The 24,461-nt window shown below is 43.0% G+C and overlaps 2 protein-coding genes across 9 annotated transcripts in view; both read left to right on the plus strand.

The window, feature by feature from the left end:
* The first annotated feature begins 66 nt into the window (after window positions 1–66).
* Window positions 67–24,461, plus strand: part of grin2bb (glutamate receptor, ionotropic, N-methyl D-aspartate 2B, genome duplicate b) — a 92,016-nt gene continuing 67,621 nt past the window's right edge. Inside the window, exons 1-4 of one of the 7 annotated variants that reach the window (XM_052084271.1) lie at window positions 1,042–1,669; window positions 4,827–5,473; window positions 6,667–6,779; window positions 20,042–20,716. In XM_052084271.1, the coding sequence (XP_051940231.1) occupies window positions 20,066–20,716 (651 nt within the window). In that variant the 5' untranslated portion in view covers window positions 1,042–1,669; window positions 4,827–5,473; window positions 6,667–6,779; window positions 20,042–20,065. Of the gene's footprint in view, window positions 254–1,041; window positions 1,670–2,378; window positions 2,692–4,826; window positions 5,474–6,666; window positions 6,780–20,041; window positions 20,717–24,461 lie in introns of those variants that run through there. The other 6 variants (XM_052084269.1, XM_052084270.1, XM_052084267.1 and 3 more) reach the window with 6 other exon arrangements.
* LOC127613313 (uncharacterized) lies at window positions 22,250–24,382 on the plus strand. 2 transcript variants are annotated; one of them, XM_052084288.1, is made up of 3 exons: window positions 22,250–22,555; window positions 23,046–23,921; window positions 23,998–24,382. In XM_052084288.1, the coding sequence occupies exons 2-3, from the start codon at window positions 23,058–23,060 to the stop codon at window positions 24,322–24,324; spliced, it is 1,191 nt and encodes a 396-aa protein (XP_051940248.1). In that variant the 5' UTR covers window positions 22,250–22,555; window positions 23,046–23,057; the 3' UTR covers window positions 24,325–24,382. The 2 variants fall into 2 exon arrangements, with proteins under 2 accessions (XP_051940248.1, XP_051940249.1); XM_052084289.1 differs by lacking the exon at window positions 22,250–22,555 and adding an exon at window positions 22,679–22,850.

The raw sequence follows: 24,461 nt of genomic DNA on the forward strand, positions 1-24,461 counted from the left end.
ACAGCGGCCCTCCAGGACCTGAGTTTGACACCTGTGGATACTTGGTATGACAAGAAAGTGCGGGGGCACAATAAAAGTCGGGAACCAGTATAATCTTGAGCTACGCTCCACGTTGCTTGTGGCAGCTGGTGCCTACTACGTCTCCCTTTGAAGACTGACACGGCTCTTCGCTGCTCGGATATTTGTGCCTACTTGACCCGCCCTGAAGGTGATTTCGGTCAGTCTGGTAAAGTGGTACCGGTGTCGCACACAGGTGGGTTGTAACACTCATTTTTTAAAAATTATTATTCATTGTTATCGAGTTAAGTATTTTGGAGGACAGATTGTATTTGTCACGGTAGCTTTAATACAATATTTTTTTACATTTACTTGTAGTTTCATGAGGAAGAAACTGTGCTTCGACTTCGTTCACTGAACTCGATTTATTTTTAAATGTTAGGTTTAATTTCGATTGCTCTCGAAACTTCCGCCTTGGGCGTCGTCGTCTAATCTGTTTCACCAATCCAATCGAACGAAAATCAGAAGTGGCGTTGTTCCAATTTGACCAATCAAAAGTAGCCAGTCAGTCACTTGACCTTTCACAAAGTTTCCGCGGCACCAAACAGAAGCAAAATTTTGATTTTTGTCATGAAAGCTGGTAAAAATAAAGAAAACAACGGTTTTCTAATTTCTGTCTAGTCCAGGGTGTCCCCCGCCTACTGCCCGAAAACTGCTGGGATAGGCTTCAGGGACGCTCGCGACCCTCATGAGAATAAACGGATTAGAAAATCGATGGAGGGATAATCAAAGGGCAACTCGGAGTGTGAGTAGGCGAGGGCCACCAGGTGATCTTCCCTGGACGAGTGTAACAGTTTCCAAGTTTGACAGTTTGGAATATACCAACAGAGGGAGCCATTGCTTTCGAAATGCAAGGATCGTTTTCTTCTAAATAGTTGAACATCTCTTTAGAAGCGTCTCATTGAGCATCCTATAAGGGACCCCACATCTACGCAGCTTTCCCTCTCCCCTTCGCTTTCTCTCTCTTTGGAGGAGAGCAAGTGAGCACACTTTGAGTTGAGCGTTTTGCGCCTCACACCAACCAGTAGTGCTCTCGCCTCCACAGTTGATTGCGCGTGGCATGCCCAACATCTGCGCAGGCGGAGGTTTAGCGCTCATCCACAGGGAAGCTCGCGTCTTTCTTTGAGCAGGAAAGCAAGAGGAGAAGACACTCAGAGTTGCGGGGTTTAAACTGAAAGCACCCCGACTCTTTGCCTCACTAAACAGCACACACGGAAGGCTTTGGAGTATTCCATTTTTTCTTTCCTTTTATATTTTTCCTCTTCCTCATAGCGGTGCTGGGAGGTGCTTCTTCTTTTCACATAGTCTCTCTGTCCATTATCTGCCTCCTCAACTGTTTCTCCATCTACCTGGTGTACGATTTTCTCTCTTTCTGACCGACCAGAGTGGACTTTTCTTGGCATCACCCTCATTTCTTTTCCTCCTTGAGCCTCTTTTGTCATTCCATCTCTTTCTCTGCATGTAATCTTTTACCATTTTGGATCAGTCTTACTGCTACAAATATCAATTCCATGAATGACTTACTCCCCTTTTTTTCTTCTCTTTTGGGGTCCACTTCCACACCCATTTACTTTGCACCACACTCTTGCGGGATTCTTAGATGTTACTCTAGGTAGGTTAACGATCATTTAGTGTCTGTCTATCTGTCTGTCTGTGTGTATTTGAGTGTGCTTTACGTATGCATAAAACACACATCAATAATATCACGCACATGCACTCAACCATGGTTGCCCAAATTCAAAGGTTGGGGCCCAAAATGGGTGGAAAGTGATTTATTTATTTATTTTTAATCCGGTCGGCGGTTGACGGAGTAAAGCCATTTTTATTGATTGATCGATATTTGTTGTTATAAAGTGAATCTGTTGCATATGATCAATGGTATGGTATAGTTACAAATAAGTTTTATGTAGTGGGGAGAAACCACATTTTTAGTTTTTTTTTTTTTTTTTTTAGTTGCAAAGGTTTGGGAAACAAACCACCTTCATCTTTTTTTTTAATGCATTCTACATGCATTTTTAAAAAATGCTAATTTTTGCTTCGCTAAATTTTACCTATACATGTTGCTGTCAACAGAAAGCTACATTATGAAGAGAAACTCTTTCAGTACCATTTTGGATTATAAGTTAGTTGTACATCACTCATGAAATTGAGTCAACAAGCTTTGAGTTATTTATTTCGATGTTTGCCATTAATTCTAAATGTCCTATTTATTCTTCCTGCACCTTTTATCACAATCCAAACATATGAATCAGTAAATTCACGTATGTTTTTATGGTTGGAAGGTCCCGAAGCCTCATACGCATTCTTGTAGGGAGATAACTTACAATGTGCAATAGTGAGACAGACTGATAGACAGATGATCATGTCTCCCTAACAGACTGAAGGATCTCACCGCTGTCACTTTCTTTCCCTCCTTTTTCTATTTATTGCTCTGACTTGCACCCTTTTTGGGCACTTTCCATTTTCAAGTTCAGGTGAGACATGGTCACCTCTTTGTGTATAGGATGCCCCTATTAAGGCAAAATGGACTGCTTCCTTTTGCCCCACCTTTGCTTTTGTGTCTCCGCTGCGCTGCCCTGTCAAACATCACCACTGTGCTTTGTGCATTATGTGTGGCAGAAAAGAGTTCACTAGGTGAGTGGCGCCTATAGCAAAAGTGGGCATGAGAAGTAGGTGTGTGCACATAGGACTGATCTGCATGGAAATGTATCGTGCATGAACTTTCCTCAGTCAGCATCTCCTCTATTTCACCCCGCTGTGACTAATTGGTTGTTTCCAGCGGCCAGCTTTTGATCTTTATCGCTCTCCCATCTATATGTTTGCGTGTTGCTTAATCTACTTTGTACGTAAATGATACGCAGCATCAGCAGCACGTCGCCGTCTGAGGATTTTAACACCCCCCCCCAAAAAAAATGGAATCCTCTCACTCGTTGACCTTTTCTAATTGATGGCAGATAGCAGCTCAGAGTACTTAAATGTGTCCGAGTGGCTCGGATGGTTTGCTTATGTTGACTCAGTCGTTGAAGTGTGGTGCATGTAATCACGATTATGCAACTGCGTTCTTATGTGGTTGCTCGTCAGGGTGCCTGTTGATGAATAAGTTGCAATATTGCGGCACAAATTTATCACAAGGGAACCTCAGTGGACTTTCAGGTTATAATTTCGAAACAAACTGTAATCTGTCTACAAATCCTCTGCTTAATAAAACTAAAATTAAGTAATACCTTACTTGGGTGATATGCGAGATCGGAAACATGTTTTTTTTGGGGGGTGTTACAATCTGTGTACTCATGTGAGAAATTGGGAATTTATAATTATTTATTTGGGTATATAGTTGAAGTTTGTGTTGCTCAGATTAAACGCAACATTTGGATGCAATCTGAAACCACATTCGTTCAATTTCTGGTTCTGTTATCATCATACGTTCCCTCCTTGTCAACAAGGGAAACCTGTAATGGCATCACAACCATAAATAAATAAATCCAAAGAAATGATAAAACACATTTTAATGCTCACTGAACTGAAATGTTTAAATTCAAAGATCATGTGAAAAGTTTTCTAGTGGTGTGGTGCAGAGAAAACATTGAATGTTTTTTTTTTAAAGTTAAGGTATAATTTAAAGGAAAAGAACACCCTGCATTGAATGTTGTTGGAAGTTTCAAGTAGATTTAAAGTCTGCGAGTCTTTTGCCCAGTGTGAATGATTTAGAAGAGAGTGGCGACGAGATGCTACGCTGCTAGCGCACGGCTGCTTAAATATAAAGGCTTAAAAGGACATGACCACCTCTTGGGTGTGAGTCTAATGAAGGATTTATATTCACAAGAGGAGCTATTTGGAGTGTGTGTGGATTGTTAACAACACTGATTACATGTAGCAACAACAGCCACAAAGCGACACCAAGCGGCGTTTAGATATTACAGTATATCCAATACCTGTTACAAGAGATTACAATTACCCCCCTCCCGCCCCATGCATCCAGCGTTTTAGAGGTCAAATTAAGTTGACTTGTACAGGTTATAAACACTTTGTGTAGAAAAAGTACGGCAAAGCACACCGCATCTTCGTTGGCTCCCCCGAGATGCTAAACAAGATAAATGAGTGAATGGATGGATGGACGCCAAAATATAAGATAACAAAGATGCCACATCCCATTTTAAATCAAACTATAATTTACGTGAATCAGTTTTTCTGGCGACGGCCTGGAAACAAAAAGTGGCATCATGAGCACTCGGTCCTCCCATTTTAATGACAAAGGCATAATACAGGAGTAGAGAGGTGAGCCATGTTGAAAATTTTCCTTGTTCGCCAATGTCAAAGCATAAAAAATGGTTTCATCATTGAAAAAGACTTAAAAAAAAAACAACCTGTCCTCAGATTTATTATTTTTGTCACAGAGTGTATACTTTGGAAACTCTGCTCTCATTGTATGACGTAAGGCCATTACATTTTTAAAGTTTCACGGTATATGTGCTTTACAATAAATTTGCACATTTTTTTTCTGTGTTCACTGAACCAATATCAAATATATTTCAATTTTTAAATTAAACAACCGAAAAAAATTAACCTTTGTACGAAATTCTAATTTGAGATACATTCAATGGTAGTTTGTGTCTCCACACAAAATTAAAGCACCATTCGTGTTTGTTGTCCTCCAAACAGAACAGCAAAAACAAGCGCCAGTATCTTCACCTTGATTATCGAGGTGTGTGCAAAGTAATGCTCATCCTTCCAACAAGTCATTTTGTTACTCTTCTCCTTCTCCCATTCAGACTAAAGAAGACGAGAGCGAAGATTGAGCCGATAAAGTGATCAAGACGACTGGTTAGAAACCCAAGTCAACGGGCGCATAGAAAGTCCATGAAGGAAAGAAGAGGAGTATATATAAATACATACGGTACACCGCTTCTCATTTCCTTCTCGTCTCCACGGCAACCGTGCTTTGCACAGACTTCTGGGAGGAGACCTGGCTGAGCCGTCGCCAGCGTTGGAGCGGGCGGGAGCAGAAAAAAAAATGCCCATGAAACACCACACCTTCATGATGTTCCATCACCCTCGGCCCACAGCTTTTACTTTCTCGTAATTCTCATATTAAACCTGGTGGTGAACAAGTTAAAATTCCCGCCAGTTTGGGGTTGACTTTTTCTGTGAGCATTCCAAAGTCACTTATCATTGAATTGCATCTGCAAAACCATCTCACACTGGACACTCCCTGAAATCTTACACGCGGCCTGAGCGGTCCTCAGACAGAGAAAACTCTGACCTCAGAGCCCCCAAACGCCCTCAGACTTCCCGTGTGTGACTTCCTGTGCCCACCTACCCTTCATCCGAGGCTATGAGAGGAGGAGTCGAATCCCAGCTCACTCCATCATGCCAGTTGTGAAGAGCAATGTGGAGATCCGGGCTGGCAATGTTCAAGGTAGGCCAGCGATTTGAGTACGGTAACTGCACATGTGGGTGTTAAGCCCTTATCCAAGAACGCGTCCCTAGTGGCAGGCCGTGTATTTGATGCTGAACCTTTAAATTGGGGACTTGCCTGACTTGACTTTCACGTCACGGTTTCGAGAAACTATCAGTACTATAAAAAAAAAGAAACACAATATAACTATACCATGTACAATTCAGAATTCAAGTTAAAGTACATCACGGCTCACCAGAAATGCTGATTATGAAATGCATTCTGTGCAGATTGCCAAAGATGTTTTGCTATGGCTGGGTCTGACCAATCAATCAAACGATGGTAAAATTGAAAGGTTATTGTGGGCAAACTGAAATCTGATTCGTTCAAGAAACGGTTTCATCAATAACGGTTTAATTAACTCAGCGGTCACCAACCTTTTTGAGAGTACGAGCTACTTCATGTGTACTGATTGTTTGAAGGGCTACCAAATTGATACACGTCTGAAATAACATTTGTACAAATTACATTTAATAATTGGAGAATGTGTTATTTTTAATACTTAAAACTCATTCAGTACCAGCCAATTCTGGATCAAGTCTGAAAAGACGTTTAAACGCGTCTTTGGGAGTGAATGAGTTAATATAAATCTGATTGGACAAGAGCCTCAAATCTGATTGGACACATGTATTGGGAGCAGTCTATACTTGAAAACGTGCATGGGTGTGACCAAATTCATAGGCAGCCTCCACCCTGACTTCCCTACTCCCGGTCACAGTTTTGGCAGCATTTTTGGGCCGCATGACGTCACTTCCAGCGTGTGCGCAACTGCACGCATTTCCAAATTCTAGAAAGACAATATGCAGTACACCTTCTCCACGTAGCTTGGACCGCATCAACCATGGCGAATTTGGACGGGCTTAATGGAAATTTTGACACCACGTGCGGTCGAGTCGCGCCCGAAGTGACGTCATGCGGCGGCCGAAAATGCAGCCTAAGGAGGCCTGATTCTTCTGGGGGGGGGGGGGTGAAGAGAGAGAGGCATCAATTACATGTGGATTTTCAATATTTGTAGACTGGCCTGGGCCCGATCCCCCGCGGGTTGTGGGGGTTGACTCTAGATGAAATGGTGCCTCGAGATATGAGCGAGCCAACTCATGAGTTTTTCAACATATAAGCAATCTTTGGGATGATTATTTGCTTTGGTCCTACAGGCAAATCCCTGAGATATCAGCGCCATGTGGTGTCGGTGAACTTGACAACAAAGTAGCAGCAATCCTGCTCATCTTTTTGCAGAAACATTCCACTTTGACAATTGATCCATAGGGTAATCCACTTATATGTATTAGAAGCATTTATAGACGTATTTAGAGCAACTGAACAGTGACAGCCTTGTCTCGTCTTTCCCCCCGTCTTTTCTGATAGCGAGCCGACTCTAGAAGTAAGCGATAGCAAAGTTCTGAATTCAATAAGCGCTCGACTTCACTAACGGGTCCAGACAATAAGGATCGCACAAAGGCAGCCAGCATGATGGTACAGCTTTTGTTTTTTGTTCATAGTGACTCGGTGGGATGAAAGGATTGTTTTAAAAACTGGCAGCGGCACGTCAATGGTGGTAATTGTTTGGAATAGTACGCATGATTTAAAATGCAGAAACGACGCAAAATCACATTTACTACTCGGCTTAGGCGCAACACCACACATTAAACAACCAAAGACGACTGACCCAAATTTCTTCAGGAAGAAATTGAAATGATTTCTGAATTAATTATGATTTACAGTATCTGTAGATTTCAAACATATTTGAACACAAAATCCCACTTAATTCTTGCAAGAGCAGGCGTATACCAAGTGAACATTAATTTGGCAATTCCTTGGAAAGCTCGTCGAGCCGGCCAAGCCGTGCAGCCTTCACAGCTAATTCTGCTTGTGTGTGAAATGGAGAAACATGTCAAATCCCGTCGATGCGCAGCCTCCGTTCGCGCTCCTGGATTTCTCTTTGGCTTTCTGCCTTGGGCGGATTACATCCCTCTCCCCATCTTTTTGTCTCTTACCCCCTCAGCTTTGAGTGAAAACTTGAAGAGCAGATCCAAACGGCGCTTTTCCCCACATGTGCATTCACCACAGCGTGATGAAGCATCTCGGCATGACTCACAGCAGGTGTGGGACACCGTGGTCCTCCCGTCAAAAAAACAGGACGGCTTCAACGCCAACCTACTATTATGATACAGTGCTATAATTAGCACCCAGCCATGCTATGCAATTTGTTTCTGGGATGTTAGCGGAAACAATTTTCCCTATTGGACATCATGGAACTTAAAATCAGTTTCAAGATCAACAGTTTCATTCTCATAAAATACTTCAACTGGACAGGCAACATTTAAGTAGATCACTGAACTTAACACTCCAGTCTTTTGAGGCTGTACCTTTTATTTGGGATAAGTGAAAAAGCAAAATGTTTTTGACGCTGACGTTACTAAGGTCTTCAAAGGTGCTCTCGTGCACAAAAATAAAAGGAAGCGAGGCAAAGCATGCTTGCTTGAAGCTGATATAACGCAAAATAAAAAGATAAAACTCCGGTAACTCTGCCCTTCGATTGGGTGGTCCCTCTTAGCCAATGGGATGCCAGAATGATGCTCGGGAACAGCCAATGGCAGAGCATGTTGCATTCAGGAAACTCGGAGCTCCTACTTAAAGCCACACTCCATTTGTACCTTTCGAATCTTGACATTTTTCTTCTTTTCGATTCTTGACATTTTGTAACTTGGAAATTTGGTATGAAGAGACCTTCGTAAGTAGAGGTAGCACTCGAATTGAAAACCCCATAAAAGTTGTCCTTCCAGATGTAGTGGTGGGAGTGAATAATGTATCACGAGTCCCTTACCGGGCTGACATTGCAGTGCACTGACTGTGAACTCTGTTCGCAGTACTCTTTGGAGGACATACTCCCCGTTGAAGGCTTTGTGAACGGGATGCCAACAGCTTTGCGCACAGGCGTCGCTCTCACTCAGAGCGCGAGCGGCAAGGAGGCCGTGACATTGCCGAGTCGTGATGTTGCATGTTTTTGGTTTGTGTATTGAGGGATTACGGGAGCCGAGCCCCGACTCTCTTGTGATTCGGACAGCAGGCACGTCCCCCCTTGCTTGAGTGTGTGAACTGTGTGCAGAGTGTCAGCGGTTTGAGGTGCCGCACACGCCACAAGAGAGCGAGAGGCGGTTAAGACGCTGGCTGCACGCGGCCTGATGAGTCACTTATGGATACAAGCTGCCACGTGTGTGCGGCTTTACAAATGTGGATTGAGTCGCGGAAGGCTTGCAGGTGCCGAGTAGCCTGGTGTTTGTTGTTTACTGAGAGCTGGTGAGAAGGGGAGGGAGAAGAGGGAGGAGGGCATGTGCAAAATGGTAAAAGACTGAATACGTCTGTCACCATCATTATTTTTGGGGCAACAAAAGCTCCCAAATGTGGGAAAATGTTTATGGGCCGATGAAACCGAACTGCAAACTGCTCATCAAAAGGACATCAGTCCTCGAGCGAAGCATGGTGCCGGTAGCATCGTGCTTTGTGGCTATTTTTCTTCAGCTGGAACTGGGGCCTTAGTCAGATGGAGGGAATTATGAAGAGACGGCGTCAGCGCAAAGCCTTCAGGCTGCTGCTAGAAAGCAAAAAAAAAAAAGAGGGGGGGTGGAAGTAAAGCCGACTTGAATAGCTTATTGGTAGTTCTAATCGGAAGCACAGTAATTGGCAATACTGCGTGCTGACTGCCATTTAACATGATTTTGAATCTGTTTGGTTAATTCAGGGGTCGGCAACCCAAAATGTTGAAAGAGCCATACAGGACATAAAAAAACAAATATTTCAGGAGCCACAAAAGCCTTCTCAGGAATTTACAATGAAGGAAACATGCTCTATGCATGTAGGAGACTGGATTGTCTCCGAATTGTTTATTTATTCCTTTGTTGTGTGTTCACAAACGCCCCCATAGAATTTATTTTGTGATTTCCTCATTTGATTTTTTGTTTTCGTGAATTATCTTCGCTTTTCTTAGTGTCAGTGAACTGATTATTAATTTCCGTTTTTCGGAGGCTGTCTTCTAACGCCTCTCGAGTCGAACGAGAAAAGAAACCACGGAGTCGGACGCAGACTTGTCCGTTTGTCGAAACCGTTAAAAGCATAATGTGTACGTTTAAAAAAAACACCACAACTCTCCTTTTTCGGAGCTGCAACATGTATTTATCTATTTGAGCTAGATTAGCCTCCTATCAAAATCTTTTTCCATTTTCAAACATTTTACACAAAGCTCCAGGGAGCCAATAGATGTCGCTAGAGAGCCGCATGCGGCTCTGGAGCCGCTTGTTGCCGACCCCTGAATTATTTCAAAACCAGAGTGACAAACTTTGTTGTAAAAGAGTGCGAAAACTTGGGCAACCTTGAGCAAAATTGATTAGTGTGCCCTTGGACCGAGATGTAACTTCATTGTTTTTTTTTTTTGTTTTTTTTTTAACATAACACAAATTTTGGATTTGAAAACAACCACCACAAGTACAATTAAATGGCATTACAGTGCCAGCAGAAGCTACATGAATAACCGTCAACTTGTATATAAAAAGAAAACTGACAAACAAGTGTGAATTACATCCTGGTGTTTTTTTATTTATTTTTATTTATTTTTTAATTCCTCCTCGCCCTTCCTACACCTCGTCATGTGTGACTGTGATAGGAGGAGGAAGAGCTAAGAATAGAGAGGAGGGGGCCCAATGCTGCGATGCCGCCTCTACCCACGCTGCTGCGCTCCTTGGCGTGCTGCTCAAACGGCGCTCGCCCCCCAGATCTGCAGCACAGATCTGCAATGTGTGCAACACAAATGGTTTCTTTTTTTTCTCGTTTGGTTGAGCTCTCTCTCTCTCGCTCTCTCCCAGACGCTGCAGTCTTTTTGCATCCTGGTGGTGAGTGTCAACGAATAACACCATCACAAATTTCATCAAGAATTGCCACTTTGCATGCCACATCCAAAGGTGGGGGGGGGGGGCTTTCAATACTCCTCTGAAGGATTTCCACACAAATGGAACACTGTGACAGAACAAAAGAAAAAGATGAGATGCACACGCTGAGGAAAAGGTTGAGGTGGAAGGATGAAAGGAATCAGTTTGGGGTGAGGGCGGAACGAGACAAAATAATGTGTAATGGCGCAGTCCTCAAAAGCTGAACAGAAAATAGATGTGAGGATTTACAGGAAAGCGTCTAACTTCATGCTTAGAACTCTGGAGATGCGCTTCCCTCCTGGGAAGTGAAGATGAAGGAACTTGATCTGATTGCAAGCTTCTGAAAGTAATTGGGAGAATTGCAATCAAGCGCCGACCTTTAATGGCAAGTCGGTGAAGAACGCCAGTCAACAGTTGTTTGACCTGTTGGAAGCTGTTGAAGCTCAATCCATTTCTCTTCGCAACAAGAGGTAGTTTGGCAGATGTCATTTGTAAATAGTCTTAAAAAAAGAATCTTTGTGCTGTTTGTTGCTCGTCTCAGCTCAGGGTTACGGTTCAACTAAAGAAAAATAGACAATTCCAACTTTTATATTCAAAGTAGGGCTGCGCAATCTATTGAAAAAAAAAAGCATAGCTATAGCACTTATTTTCAGCGAAGAATACATTGATCCTCCGTAAATTGTTGCGTGAAAAAAAATGTATTCCGTTCATTAGATAATAGAAAATGTGATTTCTTGAGGTTGAAAGTACATGTTAAATAACGCAGTAATGTCAAGTCGTGGGCACGACGGTCCATCAGTCATCATGCCATCATTGTTGCAGGCAGGCCTTTTCGGTCGTCGCTGACGACAGTCAATCAGTGTCGAGAATCTGCTCACTAAGTTTCACAGATACACACACACACACACACACACACACACGCAACCCTCCCATCCCATCAAAAAACAACATAAACAGACGCACCCACATAAAAAAACATTCTCGACACCGACTGGCTGTCGCCGATGACAACAGACAAACTGGGCTGTCCGAAACCAATGACGGAATGATGACTCATGTGCCCACCACACGACTAAAATCTCAACCTTGCAATATTCAACATCCATATCGCAAATCGCATGTTTTTCCAATATCGTGGAGCGCTAATTCAACGCACCCATACAGGCCTCCGCTACCTGAACGTTACCCTACAATGGGTTACACCACAAGCTAACGATTAGCTTTCATTTGCGTTTGTGGCGTTACTTCACTTGTGAATTCAGATTTTTTTCTTTCACCAAGCAGAACAATATTTTATCGGAATACTTGTGTGTTTTCCAGTAGGATACTCGTACCTGGAAATATTTGATAGCTGCTGGCCAAGGTCTTAATGCTGTACCATTCTGTTGCCCTGCATTGATATTTCTTATCTATGCCAACGCGATGTGGTGTGATTATATCGGGGCTGACAAGTAAAGTAAAACGGAGCCATCAACAATTGCAAATGTCCTGCTGCTTTTGGTTTAACTTACTCGCGAGCTAACGACAGTGAAAGCACAAAGTCAAAAAAGACTTTGCAAGACGGATGCATTTGTGTGGTAAGAACATCGTTTGCCAGGTCTGAAATCCATCTGGCCAGTTGTGAGACTGATCCGATTCTGGGTGGCCATCTTTTGGCGGGATGTAAGCAAGCATGCGTTTTAAAGTGAACGTGGTCCAATTCCAATGAACCAATGAGTGTGCCGACAGATTGATTGAAGATTCCCCTCTTTTTTTTTCTGCTCCTCTTTTGATCTAATGGGCGCACGGTCGATACAATGGCAACAAAAGCTGTGAGATTTGGCCGAAAGAAGAAAGACGGTTGCTTTGATTGAGTCTTCCCCGCTCATCGCTTCATTTGGTGTTTCATCAAACAAAAATGCCCAGAAATGACACTACGAAATAACCTTCACTCACTTTTTCAAAGCCATTAAAAATGGAATGAAAAGTCTCTGTTATAGCCTGGCACCATAGGAGGTTCGGCACGTGCTGCCCTTCTTGACCCTCATTCCTACCAGCTGGAGGGCAGCCTCCTCTGCAGGCCTGTAACGTGGAGGGCCTTCTTACAAGGCAAATCACAAAAAATCACCATCCAAAGAAATTATCTGCCAAAATCTTTTTTATGGCAAGCAAAAGCAAAGCATCAATGTGCCTTGCCTGAAGATGGTTCAGCGCTGCTTGCCTTTGGTATGAAAGTCTTTGGTCAAATTATTGATCTGCCAGTACAACACTCCTTCTCCTCCCTTTCATGCACCCTGTAACCTGATGACGTGGTAATCTGTCCACTGTAGTAACCGCTGTGCCTGAAAGGGTTAAAGGAAAGTTCAATCCGTTTACCCCACAAACTGCAGATCTGAATATGCTTGTTTCGATCGAAGCAAATATGTTCATCTCTGAAATTGTAACTGGGAGAATATTTGTGTATTAAGTGTTCTGATCTCTAGTTCCAATGCCAATGTTGCAAGTTCATAAATTGGGGGGGGGGGGGGGGGGGGGACACAAGTCAGAAGAGCTTCGACGGCCCGAGTGACAGCCCCTGAAATAATTAGCATCGATTTTAACATGGCAGCAGATTTGGAATACATTTACGTGCGATGCAACAGTTCCTGGGTGTTCTCCCCTACTGCCAAGTATTAAAGAACGGAATGTGTCCCGCAGCACATGTGCTGTCTCCGTGAATAAAAAATCTGTTCATCTCTTCAGCCAAACATCATTCAGACCGCAGCTGCTCTGCTCTGAGCGGGAGCCCAAAATTTAATGGGCACACAAAAAGACGTCGCACATCAGCCCAAGACACAGTTCTTGCTTGTGAGAGGAAATATTCCGTATTTTTGTTTTATCTTGCGTAGAGTAACCTAACATCGAGGCCCAAAAATATTTTAATAATAATAATACATTTTATTTATAAGCGCCTTTCTTGTTCCATTCTTCAAACTTGTGCAGGGTGAAGTGGAGTAAAATCCATCATGGAATATTCACTTTATCTCTGTTTCTGAGACAATCGAAATTCATATCTATTCTTTAGGGATCAGAACTGAGGTCTGCCGTAGATGACAAAACAACACAAGTGATCGACGCATCCCCTGAAAATGGTTTTAATTGCCTACATTGAAAGTTTCCAATCCTAAATATGCCACAAGGTATTTCCCCAAAATATTTTAACATCACTTTTTATGACATCAACCATTAGAAATAAACGGGTTGTTGAAAGCGGAGAGTTATTGTACTACATTTGTAACTGTAACAATAGACGAGAACCAAACTTTTTGTCCTTCAGTTTCTTTAGTTATGTGGCTCATTAACAGTCAGTTTACTTGGTTCATTTCTTTTCTTAATTTTAGATGGCAGAACATTCACTGGAAAGTGTTTTTCCACGAATAACTTCAACTAATCAAAGAGTATGAGTCATAGTGCTTTTATTTGTCAGGAACAAAAAAAAAAGGCATTGTACTGTCCATGCTAATCTGTTCAGGCGCTATCACGCTTGACAGTCTTGTCGTGCCACATTTGCGCTTCAAAGAACGCTAACGGCTGTGCTCTTTTTTAAATTTTTTTTTTTTTTTAGCGTGCTGATAAGGCCAACGGATTTGTAATGTTCAGAAAAGCGCCGCCCGGCCTTTGAAATCAACACGGCCTCTCATGACATAATAAACATACAGCAGCAGCATGTTGTTTAGCTTTGAAACGATGCTGGCCGGGGCCTTCCGATGGTTGATCTCCGCGTATCCTCCTGGAGGGACACGTCTCTTTACTGCTAAATTAATTCCAGTGCAGTAGATATTTGAAAAGCTTGGTGGAATAAATGACTTCAATGAGGTAATGAAGACCCCAGGGGATAGATGGGTCCTCAACCCATCCTTTTCCTCCTCCCTCGGCATATGTGTTGTTTTGTTATCACGCTGCTTCCGTTCTAATCTGAGTTGATGTGTGCTTGCCTGGGCTGCATATACAGTCGTTGTTATTTGAAGAGCCGAGTCAGCCTCAGTGTGACGGTGGAATTATGTCGTGTGTCTCATTAGCCAAGAGAGGATTCTTGACCAGACTCGATCATACCAAGAACAGCCAAGCCAAGAACTTTGTCAGTGAATTTACAGTCCCCCTTGCTGCTGTGGCTAGTCTACAAGATGTTAAGTCTGGTGACTATGGCTAACTTTTACATGCCGCTACGATACCTAATTTTGCACATAGATTTTTTTTATTGCCTCGTTTGGCATCAAATTATTGCGACTTGATGAGACCCTTAGCAACAAAAGTAGCGCAGTCAGGATCTAGCAATGTGTTAGGAGTACATTTGTATGAGAACACGCTTTATTTGATGATTTCAACACAGAAGAATTTAAAGTGAATCTTCGAGCAGCTCATATAGCAACTTGTCCCACCGCAAAATTATCCTGTTGTCCGGATGACCCACTCCAGGCCTGACTGTCCTCATATTGGGTCGAAGGTGAGCTCGAGCCAATCCTAGCTGACTGCGCAAGATGCTGGGTTACAGTACTGTACTGGTTGCCAGTCGACCGCAAGCATCACAGTTGGAGCTGTCATGCACATATAAAAAAAAAAAACGAAAACAATGCACAGTGGACAGAAGACGTCTGCTCACAATAGAACGCTGCACGAGGAAGTGTTACTTCCTCGTCTACCCGAGGAAGCGTCACTTCCTCGTATAAGGAAAGCGGGAGGAGTCAAGTGGCGCATTCCAGTACGCTCAGTTTGGTCGAAAACCGATTTTGGGTTGTAATCCGAGGCCTAAAAAAAAAGCTATTTTTGGTCAAGAACAGAGACGTTCGAAAACCGAGGTTTGACTGTAACTGAATTCGATGGGTTTATTGTGTTGTTCTGTTGTTGAAATGGGCCGACAAAACACTTCTATTTTTCCTTTCCTACATTGTAATAAGTTCCATTTCCAGTACCGCAGTTATCATCAAAATATTCCTCCCTGCCTTCACTTCAGCACTTCAGCGACGTCACAAAACGGTCACAGTAAAAGCAAATCCAGCTGGCTTGTGCACTGGATGCTCACTGAGCTGAAGGCACACATGATGCCTGGGTTTTGGGTAACTTGGGAGGTTTGCGTTTTAGAGACTGTTGGCCCATTTGCCAATTGCGTACAGGTATAATAAGCGATCACTGTATTTTCTGCGTTCTTTATTTTCTCCCGCAGACATTGAATACATTCAGCCGACAACTAGAGAAGAACGCGTTTATTAGTACTTGTGACAACCTGTCTTGCCACACTGTGATTTAGTTGTCATGGTCTAGTGCATACACGGCCATCTCGGGATATGTTTTTTTGGGGGGGGGAATGTTCTGTCAGTTTGACTTTGTGAATTGATTAATTACAGTGGCTGCAAATAGCAAATGTGTTGGCTTCCACTCACCATGCAGGGAGTCATTACAGCCGCACGACATCTGATTACCTGACTGAGCGTAGCAGCGCCGCACAGGTTTGACGGACGGGTGCCACCCGGTGTCTTTCACAAAATAAGGCAGCAATTTTTTTTTTTATTGGGGGCTGGGGTTGAATACCATTGGTTGATTCTTTTCAAGACTGCAATTAAATACCCATATAGAATGAGGGATGAGTTTCAAATTATTGGTGGGCGTTCAGGAAGTATTCTGTCAATTGTGTGCGATGGACTCTTGTTTTCTTGCTTCTTGAAGCAACTGAGGGCAAAATGCAGTACGCGAACTGCCAAGCAACAAAACCACCAGACTCGATTTGAACACCAAATTCATTTTTATACAGAAAATAATTACAGTACATCTGAAACAAATGATTATAACAATATATTTGAAAGAAAAAAGCATGTTATTTTTCCTGATCCAAATCTTAATATCTGAACATTTAAATATGTCAACTACAGTGCAATCATATTCGTAAATAAATGGCTTCTGGTTTTTGAAATGTAAATTACATCATAACTCTTCCTCAGCTGCCGGTTAACCGGGTCGATCTTCGACCCACTTTTCTCCAGATTGTCGCTACGTTTCTCCATTTTCTGTTATCACTTCTATTATTTTCTTTCTTACCACTATTTTTATTTTTATTCTTCGTGACAGGGGTTCACTTTAGCCTGGGGGAGTCAAATTCAGCATTCGCTTCAATGATATCTGGCGCCATCTAGCGTCGACAATGGGTATAATGTCTCGACCCCGAATACAAGACGACTCCCACTTTTTCAATGTCAATGCAAAAAAACAGTCTTATATTCGGGCCAATACTGTAATAACAGTAATGGTACAAACGCTGAGAACCAAACAACGCCTCAACAAATCCACTTTTATGCCCTTTCCTAACTCCTGTAATTTCTGTATTTTTGCACTCCAACATAATGAGGACCTCTTGGGCAATACGATAAACAAAGCAACGTGCCTTATTAGTGGAACGATAATAGACGGGATCAACAGCTGACAACTGACCTATTAAGAACCTGTCTCAGCACTGCTGAATGTTTCTAAATTACCGGGGACGTGCTGTGATAAAAAGATTTAAAAAAAAGTGAAAATGCCAAATGCTGTCTGCTCTTTCTAATCTCCTGTGGGATATTTCCACTTTCATTGAAAGGTGTTTTTTTTCGCTTCTCATTAAGGCTCGGTCGGAGACGGAACATTATTCAAAGTGCTTTGTTGTACGAGCCTTGAAATCATTTGTTAGTACATATAGATTATGTGGCGTGTTGCCAGTAAACTGAGATGACACCCGAGCCGCCTCCACCTGCAACTGACTGCCCGCTTAAAGTAAAGGGGGGCCCCCCTTAATGGATCTGCCTGTCAGCTTGTGTTATCCACAATGCCTTTCACCGCCCCCCCCCCCCCCCCCCCCCCCGTCGTGTAAAACGCAGCCCACCACCTCAAATCTCGAGGGCCATCGTAGAGACCGATTACGAGCGCCTACGTGCATTTGAAATTGTGGGGCGCGTTCCATCTTAATGACTCTTAATCGCTTTCAAGTTGTGGAAACGGGAGGACGTGCGGCCGTCACCGAGGGCTCGGATGTCGAAAGGCACGGACGCAAACGGTGCTTGATCTCCTTCACGGATCGTTTTGCACCGCGCTCGTGAATCAGTGTACACTGGAGAAAAGCTGGGCTCACCGCTTGGTGATGCCCGCCGAATATGGCCACGAGTTGTACGTTATACACGACAGGGTGCAGCTGCCGCTCACTTTTGAATGCTGCTACATATGTGTCTCTAATTGCTGCGTTAATGCTGTCAGTGTTCATCCAGCGAGAGCCTCGTCGCCGCAGGGTTGGATGTCTTGCGAGTGAAATGATCCACTTGTGACATTTAAAAGGTATTGAATTAGGGAGCCCTTTGTGACAGTGGTGATGTGGTCTGGTACTGATTAGTCCAAATGGGCTGACAGCACCTCTTCTGTCAGCCTCCATCGCTGTAGCTCTTTTTTTTGGGGGGGGGGGGGTCATTTTTAATGTGAGATGCACTAAAAGGCGGAGGAGCACTGGCTCGTCTCTATCCGCAGCATAGTGCATTAACCTACTGTGTGTGTGTATGTGTGTAGTTTTGCACTATTCTTAATGGCCAGTTTTGTATTTGTGCTGGCACAAACACCTCAAATAAAAAGTAAAATGGCGCGTTATCATGCGAGGCGTTGTATCTTCCTGTCCATCAGCGTGTTGTGCAAGCACATTTGAATTGTTACTATGGCAACAGAGCACGACTGTTACGCGCACGAATTCAAATGGGCCGACTGTTGCTCTGTGGTTTTGTCACACTTCTAGCCTTGACTTTTCATCTGAGCAATTTGTCTCATTTGACCTGGCTCTACGCATTCACTTGCCCTTTTGCATATTTCACATCGGGTTTTCCCTCCCACATTCTGCTGGCATCTACTTTTTTATTTAAGTAATCCGAGCCACCTCCTTTAACCTCAAGCTCTTCTTGGTCGTCAGCATGCTATTCATGTCCTCTTTTCGACAAATCTTTCGTGTGCTTTGTGTCGCCTCTCAGCTGCTCCTTTCTGATACATCTTCTGGGTTCCTTCTTGCCATGTCTTCCTCCACCTCCGTCTCTTTTGTGGATGTCTCTATTTATTCTCTCCTCTGCTCTCTGCTGCCTTCCTCCCACTCGCTTCCTCCTCCTCCTCCTCCTCTTCATTCCCTTGCTTGGCTTCTGTCCTCGCGGAGAATTCGGCTAGTTTTCAATTAGAATTTGCACCTGTCATTAAGGCTGACTAACCTCCAGTGATCAGACCTTCGAAATCGTCTTCTTTCTATGAAGGCCTATTTTGCCTCATCCTACTTCGCACATTGCACATTTCCCACAACCCACCCCTCCCGTCTCACCTCACAACTTTGTTTCTATTCTATAAACTTGTGCACTGCATAATGAATAAAATATTAACAAAGGTGTTGTGTGAGCTCGTCTTACACTTATGCCTCATCTAAAAGGCTCCTTCTTGCCCAATTTGGAGTGCAACAAGAAACTAGAATTGCACCCCATTGAGTGTGAGCCTAAAAAAAAAAAAAAAGACCACACAAACTTGGCACCAAATTGCACACCTTACAGGCTTTGCTGTATTCATGTACGATGCAATGAGAAATGAAGAAAAATGCTCAATGTGTGTTTGCAGGGGAGTAACAGGTTCTCCACGAGTCACTGCTTCAAAAGATGTCCAAAGTAAATGCAAATAAGTGGGTTTTTTTTGGGAGGAGGGGTGGGCGTTTACCGTAATCCTTCTAAATGTTTTTTTTTCTGGTCCTCCAGCTTTCTCCCACATTCTAAAAAACTGAGTCTTTGCTGCTTTCCACCCAAAGTCGACTGGGATAGGCTCCTACTCTCCCAAAAGGTTACAGAAAATGGATGGGTAGTTTACTTCATAGCTGCTCAAGAAAATCTAGTCGAATAGCCATCCATAGTGTGGTTGTATTTATGCGTGCAAACACACGTGTAGCTGTAAAAAAAAAAAGGCCTTATCTTCCCAACAAGCTATGACTAATACTGTTTCTCCCTGCCTGTCACCTCCCTCTCCACTTAAGTTTAGTCTCTCATTTCCCCCGACCCCCTCCCACTTGTCTCCTTTTATGCTCCACTGTGCTGCTTTTCTGTGTGGTGGCTAATAAAGGAGCTGTAAATAATAGTAATAATACAAAATAATAGGTCTGCACTCCACTTCAGACAGGCTTGGAGGAGGAAACGACTGAGAGGAGGAAACATGTTTGGAGGCTTGTGGAGGAGGATAATCTAAACATTAAATGGCCACCCACTTGCTTTTGAGCCTGTCAGATCACAGTCTTTTTTTTTTTTTTTCCAAAGGGGGGCGGAGCGGCTCCACTCACCAAGATGCTATGACTAAACTATTTAATTGGCATTTCATTTGGGAGGAAATGCAAAGCATTTGATTGGTGAGCACAAGGGAAAATAAAGCCACCATAATTTTTTGGGGCGTTGATACAAAATTCAAACATTCGTCAAAATAATTCTCATCATGGGTGGGTGTCAATATAGGAAGGAATTTGGGTCCCAGCTATTGAGGATTTCTGCTTCAGCAACTATGTTAATGACAACCCTCTGTGTTGGGGTACATTCTGTAGTCCTAATACCTTCCATCCTTTTTTTTTGTCTTCTTCCTGCAGGGACGGCATTTACACTCCTCCACAATGCTTGTCAGCCTCCCCCCATCTCCCACCTGTCCTCGGGGAACACACCTCTCCTCTGCCTCCTGCCCCCATCGTCCTCCCGCTACACCCCTAAAACAGACATTATGTCGGTCAAATGCTCGGCCACAGCTGCTCATTCTCTTCCTCATCTTCTTCGCGCTCCTGCAGCCCATCGGCGGGGCTCGTGGCAGGGGTGGAGGTCCAGGTTCAGGACCAGGAGGCGCCCCAGGAGGGCAAGGTGTCCAGAGGGGAGGCAGCACTCAGCGCGGCGTTGTCATTCCCCCTCAGTACTCTCCCGGGCCACAGGCCCTACCCCCAATCAACCCCAAACTCATCAGCTCCCTCAGCATCGCCGTCATTTTGGTCGGGAACTCTAGTGAAGTGTCCCTGGGGGCGGGACTTGAGAAAGAGGACTTCCTGCACATCCCTTACCCTCCAAAGGTGGAGGTGGTCACCATGAATGAGACCGATCCAAAGAGCATCATCAATCGGATCTGTACACAAATGTCGAGGAACTCTTTGCAAGGCGTTGTTTTTGGCGACGACACGGACCAGGAGGCCATCGCTCAGATCCTGGACTTCATCTCCGCCCAGACTCACATTCCCATTTTGGGCATCCGCGGAGGCTCCTCCATGGTCATGGCAGCCAAGGTAGGACAGCTTCACAGTTTGATTATTTGTCACCAACATCTCTTTCATGGTTGGATCACTTTCAGAATGACTGTTTTTTTAAAAAATATACAGTTAACTGACATCCACATTAAAATCAAGTGTGTCTGTTGTTTTTTAGCTTTACCTGTGGTTATTTTCATTTTATAACTGCATGACATACTGTACATCAAACATTCAACTGAAAAAATGGCTTTGCTGCTCATCGAAGGGAAAAAAAAAGATGTACTCTATTTTTCTACAACTATTTGTCTTTGAGATGAACTTGTGTCAAAAAACCAATGGCACTCCGAACGAATCATTTAAATGATATATTTACTTCCTGTACAGTAGATGAGTTGAGCGCTGCTTATATCAACATATTTATGAGACCAAGGAATTTCTTCCAGTGACAATAGTTTCATATAAATAATAGGATACTTCATGACTTTTATTACAGGCTTCCGAATCAGGCTGAATATTATCTAATATTATTATATAGTTTGATAAATTGCAGGGATTAATTCTCGAAGATTAAGGTGTGTGTGTTTTAGAGAGATGGGTTTGGGAGGCAAGCTCTCCTGCAGAAGTCTACAGTTTAGACACTTTTCCCCCACCCTGTGTAATTACCATCGACTTTGTCTTGCTTTGTTAAACCTTTTTTCTGCCTTGCGCACACACACACACACACACACACACCGACAGAATACCGGATGAATGTGGTGAACATGGTTGGCATGGCAACCGCTTTCTTATACATTTCTTTCAACTTATTGTACAAAAGTAGTTACAGGCAAAAGAGAAAGGAAACATGATTTCTTGGTGTGACAAAAGCAGTGCCAGAGTAGAAGAGGGAAAAGAAGAAAAAGTAAAAGCAGCTTGATCGCTGGAGGGCATTGGAAGGATAAGACTTTGATCAGATGTAGGAATACAACAAAATGTCTCATAAAAGAGAGGTGGAAGTATGATTGAAAATAGTTGAGGTTTTCTTTGCCGCATAAAAATACAATGAGACAAGATGTGTTTTGTAACATTGCCACTAGATCCGGGGTCCCCAACGAGAGGGTCGACATATTTGGAACCAGGCAGCACAGAGACACTGATATGTATGCTCTTGGTTGTAAAGTGTCCTTGAGTGCTGTGAAAGGCGCTTACAAATAAAATGTATTATCATTATTATATTTTTAAAGTTTTTTTGTTTTTAAATTTCAAATTAGAGTTTGAAAGAAGTTTTATTTTGAAAATCACATCATTGTGTGTCTGTCCAAACTATTGGTTGACACCTTGTAAGTCATGTACGGAAGAGGATTAGGGCCAATGAAGAAAGAAAAAATAAGGTTGGCAAGATTCTGACTTTATTCTCAGAATTCTGACTTTAAAGTCAGAATTCTGACTTTAATCTCAGAATTCTGACTTTAAAGTGAGAATTCTGACTTTAATCTCAGAATTCTGACTTTATTCTCAGAATTCTGACTTTAATCTCAGAATTCTGACTTTAAAGTGAGAATTCTGACTTTAATCTCAGAATTCTGACTTTATTCTCAGAATTCTGACTTTAATCTCAGAATTCTGACTTTAAAGTGAGAATTCTGACTTTAATCTCAGAATTCTGACTTTAAAGTGAGAATTCTGACTTTAATCTCAGAATTCTGACTTTAATCTCAGAATTCTCACTTTAAAGTGAGAATTCTGACTTTGTGACGTTCGTGGAGCTATGAATTGTGGGGGGACCGTCAGCGTGTAGCGTGACTTGAAAGAACGGACATCATGTCGTCACCCAGCGACTTTTTGCGTGGCCGAGGAGTGTCGGAGGACATCCTTTCACTTTTGGAGGAGCAGAGGGTGAGTAAACAGTGCGTCGTGTTTGTTTCATTTGGAGTTAACGTGCTCCATGAAGCTTGTATCTCCGTTGCTAATCCGAATGTCATGAATGGATGCACTCAGTTTACATTCGCGAATAAGTAGAACGTAACCAATTTAAATGGGTACGTTCCTGTGACGCCACACAACGTTGTTAAAAACAACACCACTCTCGACATCGAACCCCTTTGTGTGGATGACAGTGGCCGTCTGGAGCATCGTTGCAGCCTCATTGCCGTGAACTGAACACACTGATCACGCGGTCGTGTCGTAGGAAGTATGTGCACACCCACCTCTATTTACTTTTAGACTATTTACTGAATATGAGTATACTTGAGTTTGAACTAACACAGTACCATGAGCGAGAACATTCTTAAAAACTTTAACAAGCATAAGGTCATGCAGTCATGTTTTCAAAATGTCCACCATTGTTTTTTGTCAGATTGTAATTGTTGTCTCTTTTCTTGTGCAGATAAAGTGACTGATGGAGGGTGCAACTCAAACAGTGGCTGGAAATCCAGATTTGGATGACTTGATCAAGCTATGTTTTAGACTTGGATTCAGTAATAAGGAAATACTTGCGATTTTAGCACATAATGCTGAAACTATTTTAAGTATTCGGACTCTGAAAAGGATATGCAAAAGACTTGGTCTTTTTCGAAGAAAGAACCAGTCAGACCTGGGAGACGTGTTGGCTTTTGTCCAGCACGAGATCATGACTAGTGGACAGATGCAAGGTTATCGGTGGCTTCATCTGCGTGCCATTCAAAAAGGATTTGTTGTGTCACAAGATACAATAAGACAAATTATACAATTTGTTGACCCTGTAGGTGTGGGAATAAGAAGAGCACGTCGCCTAAGAAGGCGCCAATACAACTGTCGGGGGCCAAATGCTCTTTGGCACCTGGATGGCTATGACAAATTAAAGCCCTACGGGATTGGCATCAATGGCTGTATTGATGGCTTTAGCCGGTATGTGTTATGGGCGGAAGCCTATACCACAAACAGTGACCCTAAGGTGGTTGCAAGTTATTTTATAAAAACTGTTTCACGCATTGGTGGGTGTCCAGAGAGGATCCGTGCAGACAGGGGCACAGAAAATGTTTGTGTCGAACAGATGCAGATGTTTTTGCGTAGAAACCACTCAGACAATTTTGCTGCGGAGAAAAGTTTCCTTTACGGAAGAAGTACAGCCAATCAGCGTATTGAAGGGTGGTGGTCCACCCTTCGCAAACAGAGTGCACAGTTTTGGATTAATTTATTTCAAACACTTCAAGATGATGGCCACTTTTCAGGAGATTTTCTGGATAAAAGTCTTATCCGGTTCTGCTTTCTCAACCTTGTGCAGGTAGAATAATTTTTCTGGACAAATTGTTTTTGGACGAATGAAAATATAAGACTTAACTATTCTGCTTTGTGTTCAGGATGAGCTGGATGAAGTTGTGAACACGTGGAACACACACAAAATAAGACCAAGCTTGCACCATGATACAGCTTCAGGTCGACCAGTCGTCATGTATTCATTCCCTGCGATGCACAGTGCCGAGGATCAATTAAAACCTGTTGGAACGGAAGAGGTCACTGCATGTATGGAAGAGTGCACTACAAAAGGCAATTTTCCTTGTGATGAAACTGTATTTGAACTGTGTTGTTTGCTTATGGAGGAAAATGAATGGCACGCGCCATCAGATCCATTGGATGCAAGTGACTTGTATGTTAAGTTGAGAGAGGAATTACTGAAGTCTATTTGACATACAGTATGTACTGATGCAATTTTGGGAAAATGAAGCTTCAAATTTGCTCCATAAACCAGTTGTTGTTTTTTGACTTATCTAAATTGCACTCTTTTCAGCAGTGGGCTGGAGGTACACGGACTTGCCCTTTCTGA

Source organism: Hippocampus zosterae, chromosome 13 (genome assembly GCF_025434085.1).
Source record: "Hippocampus zosterae strain Florida chromosome 13, ASM2543408v3, whole genome shotgun sequence".
Taxonomy (NCBI): Eukaryota; Metazoa; Chordata; class Actinopteri; order Syngnathiformes; family Syngnathidae; genus Hippocampus; species Hippocampus zosterae.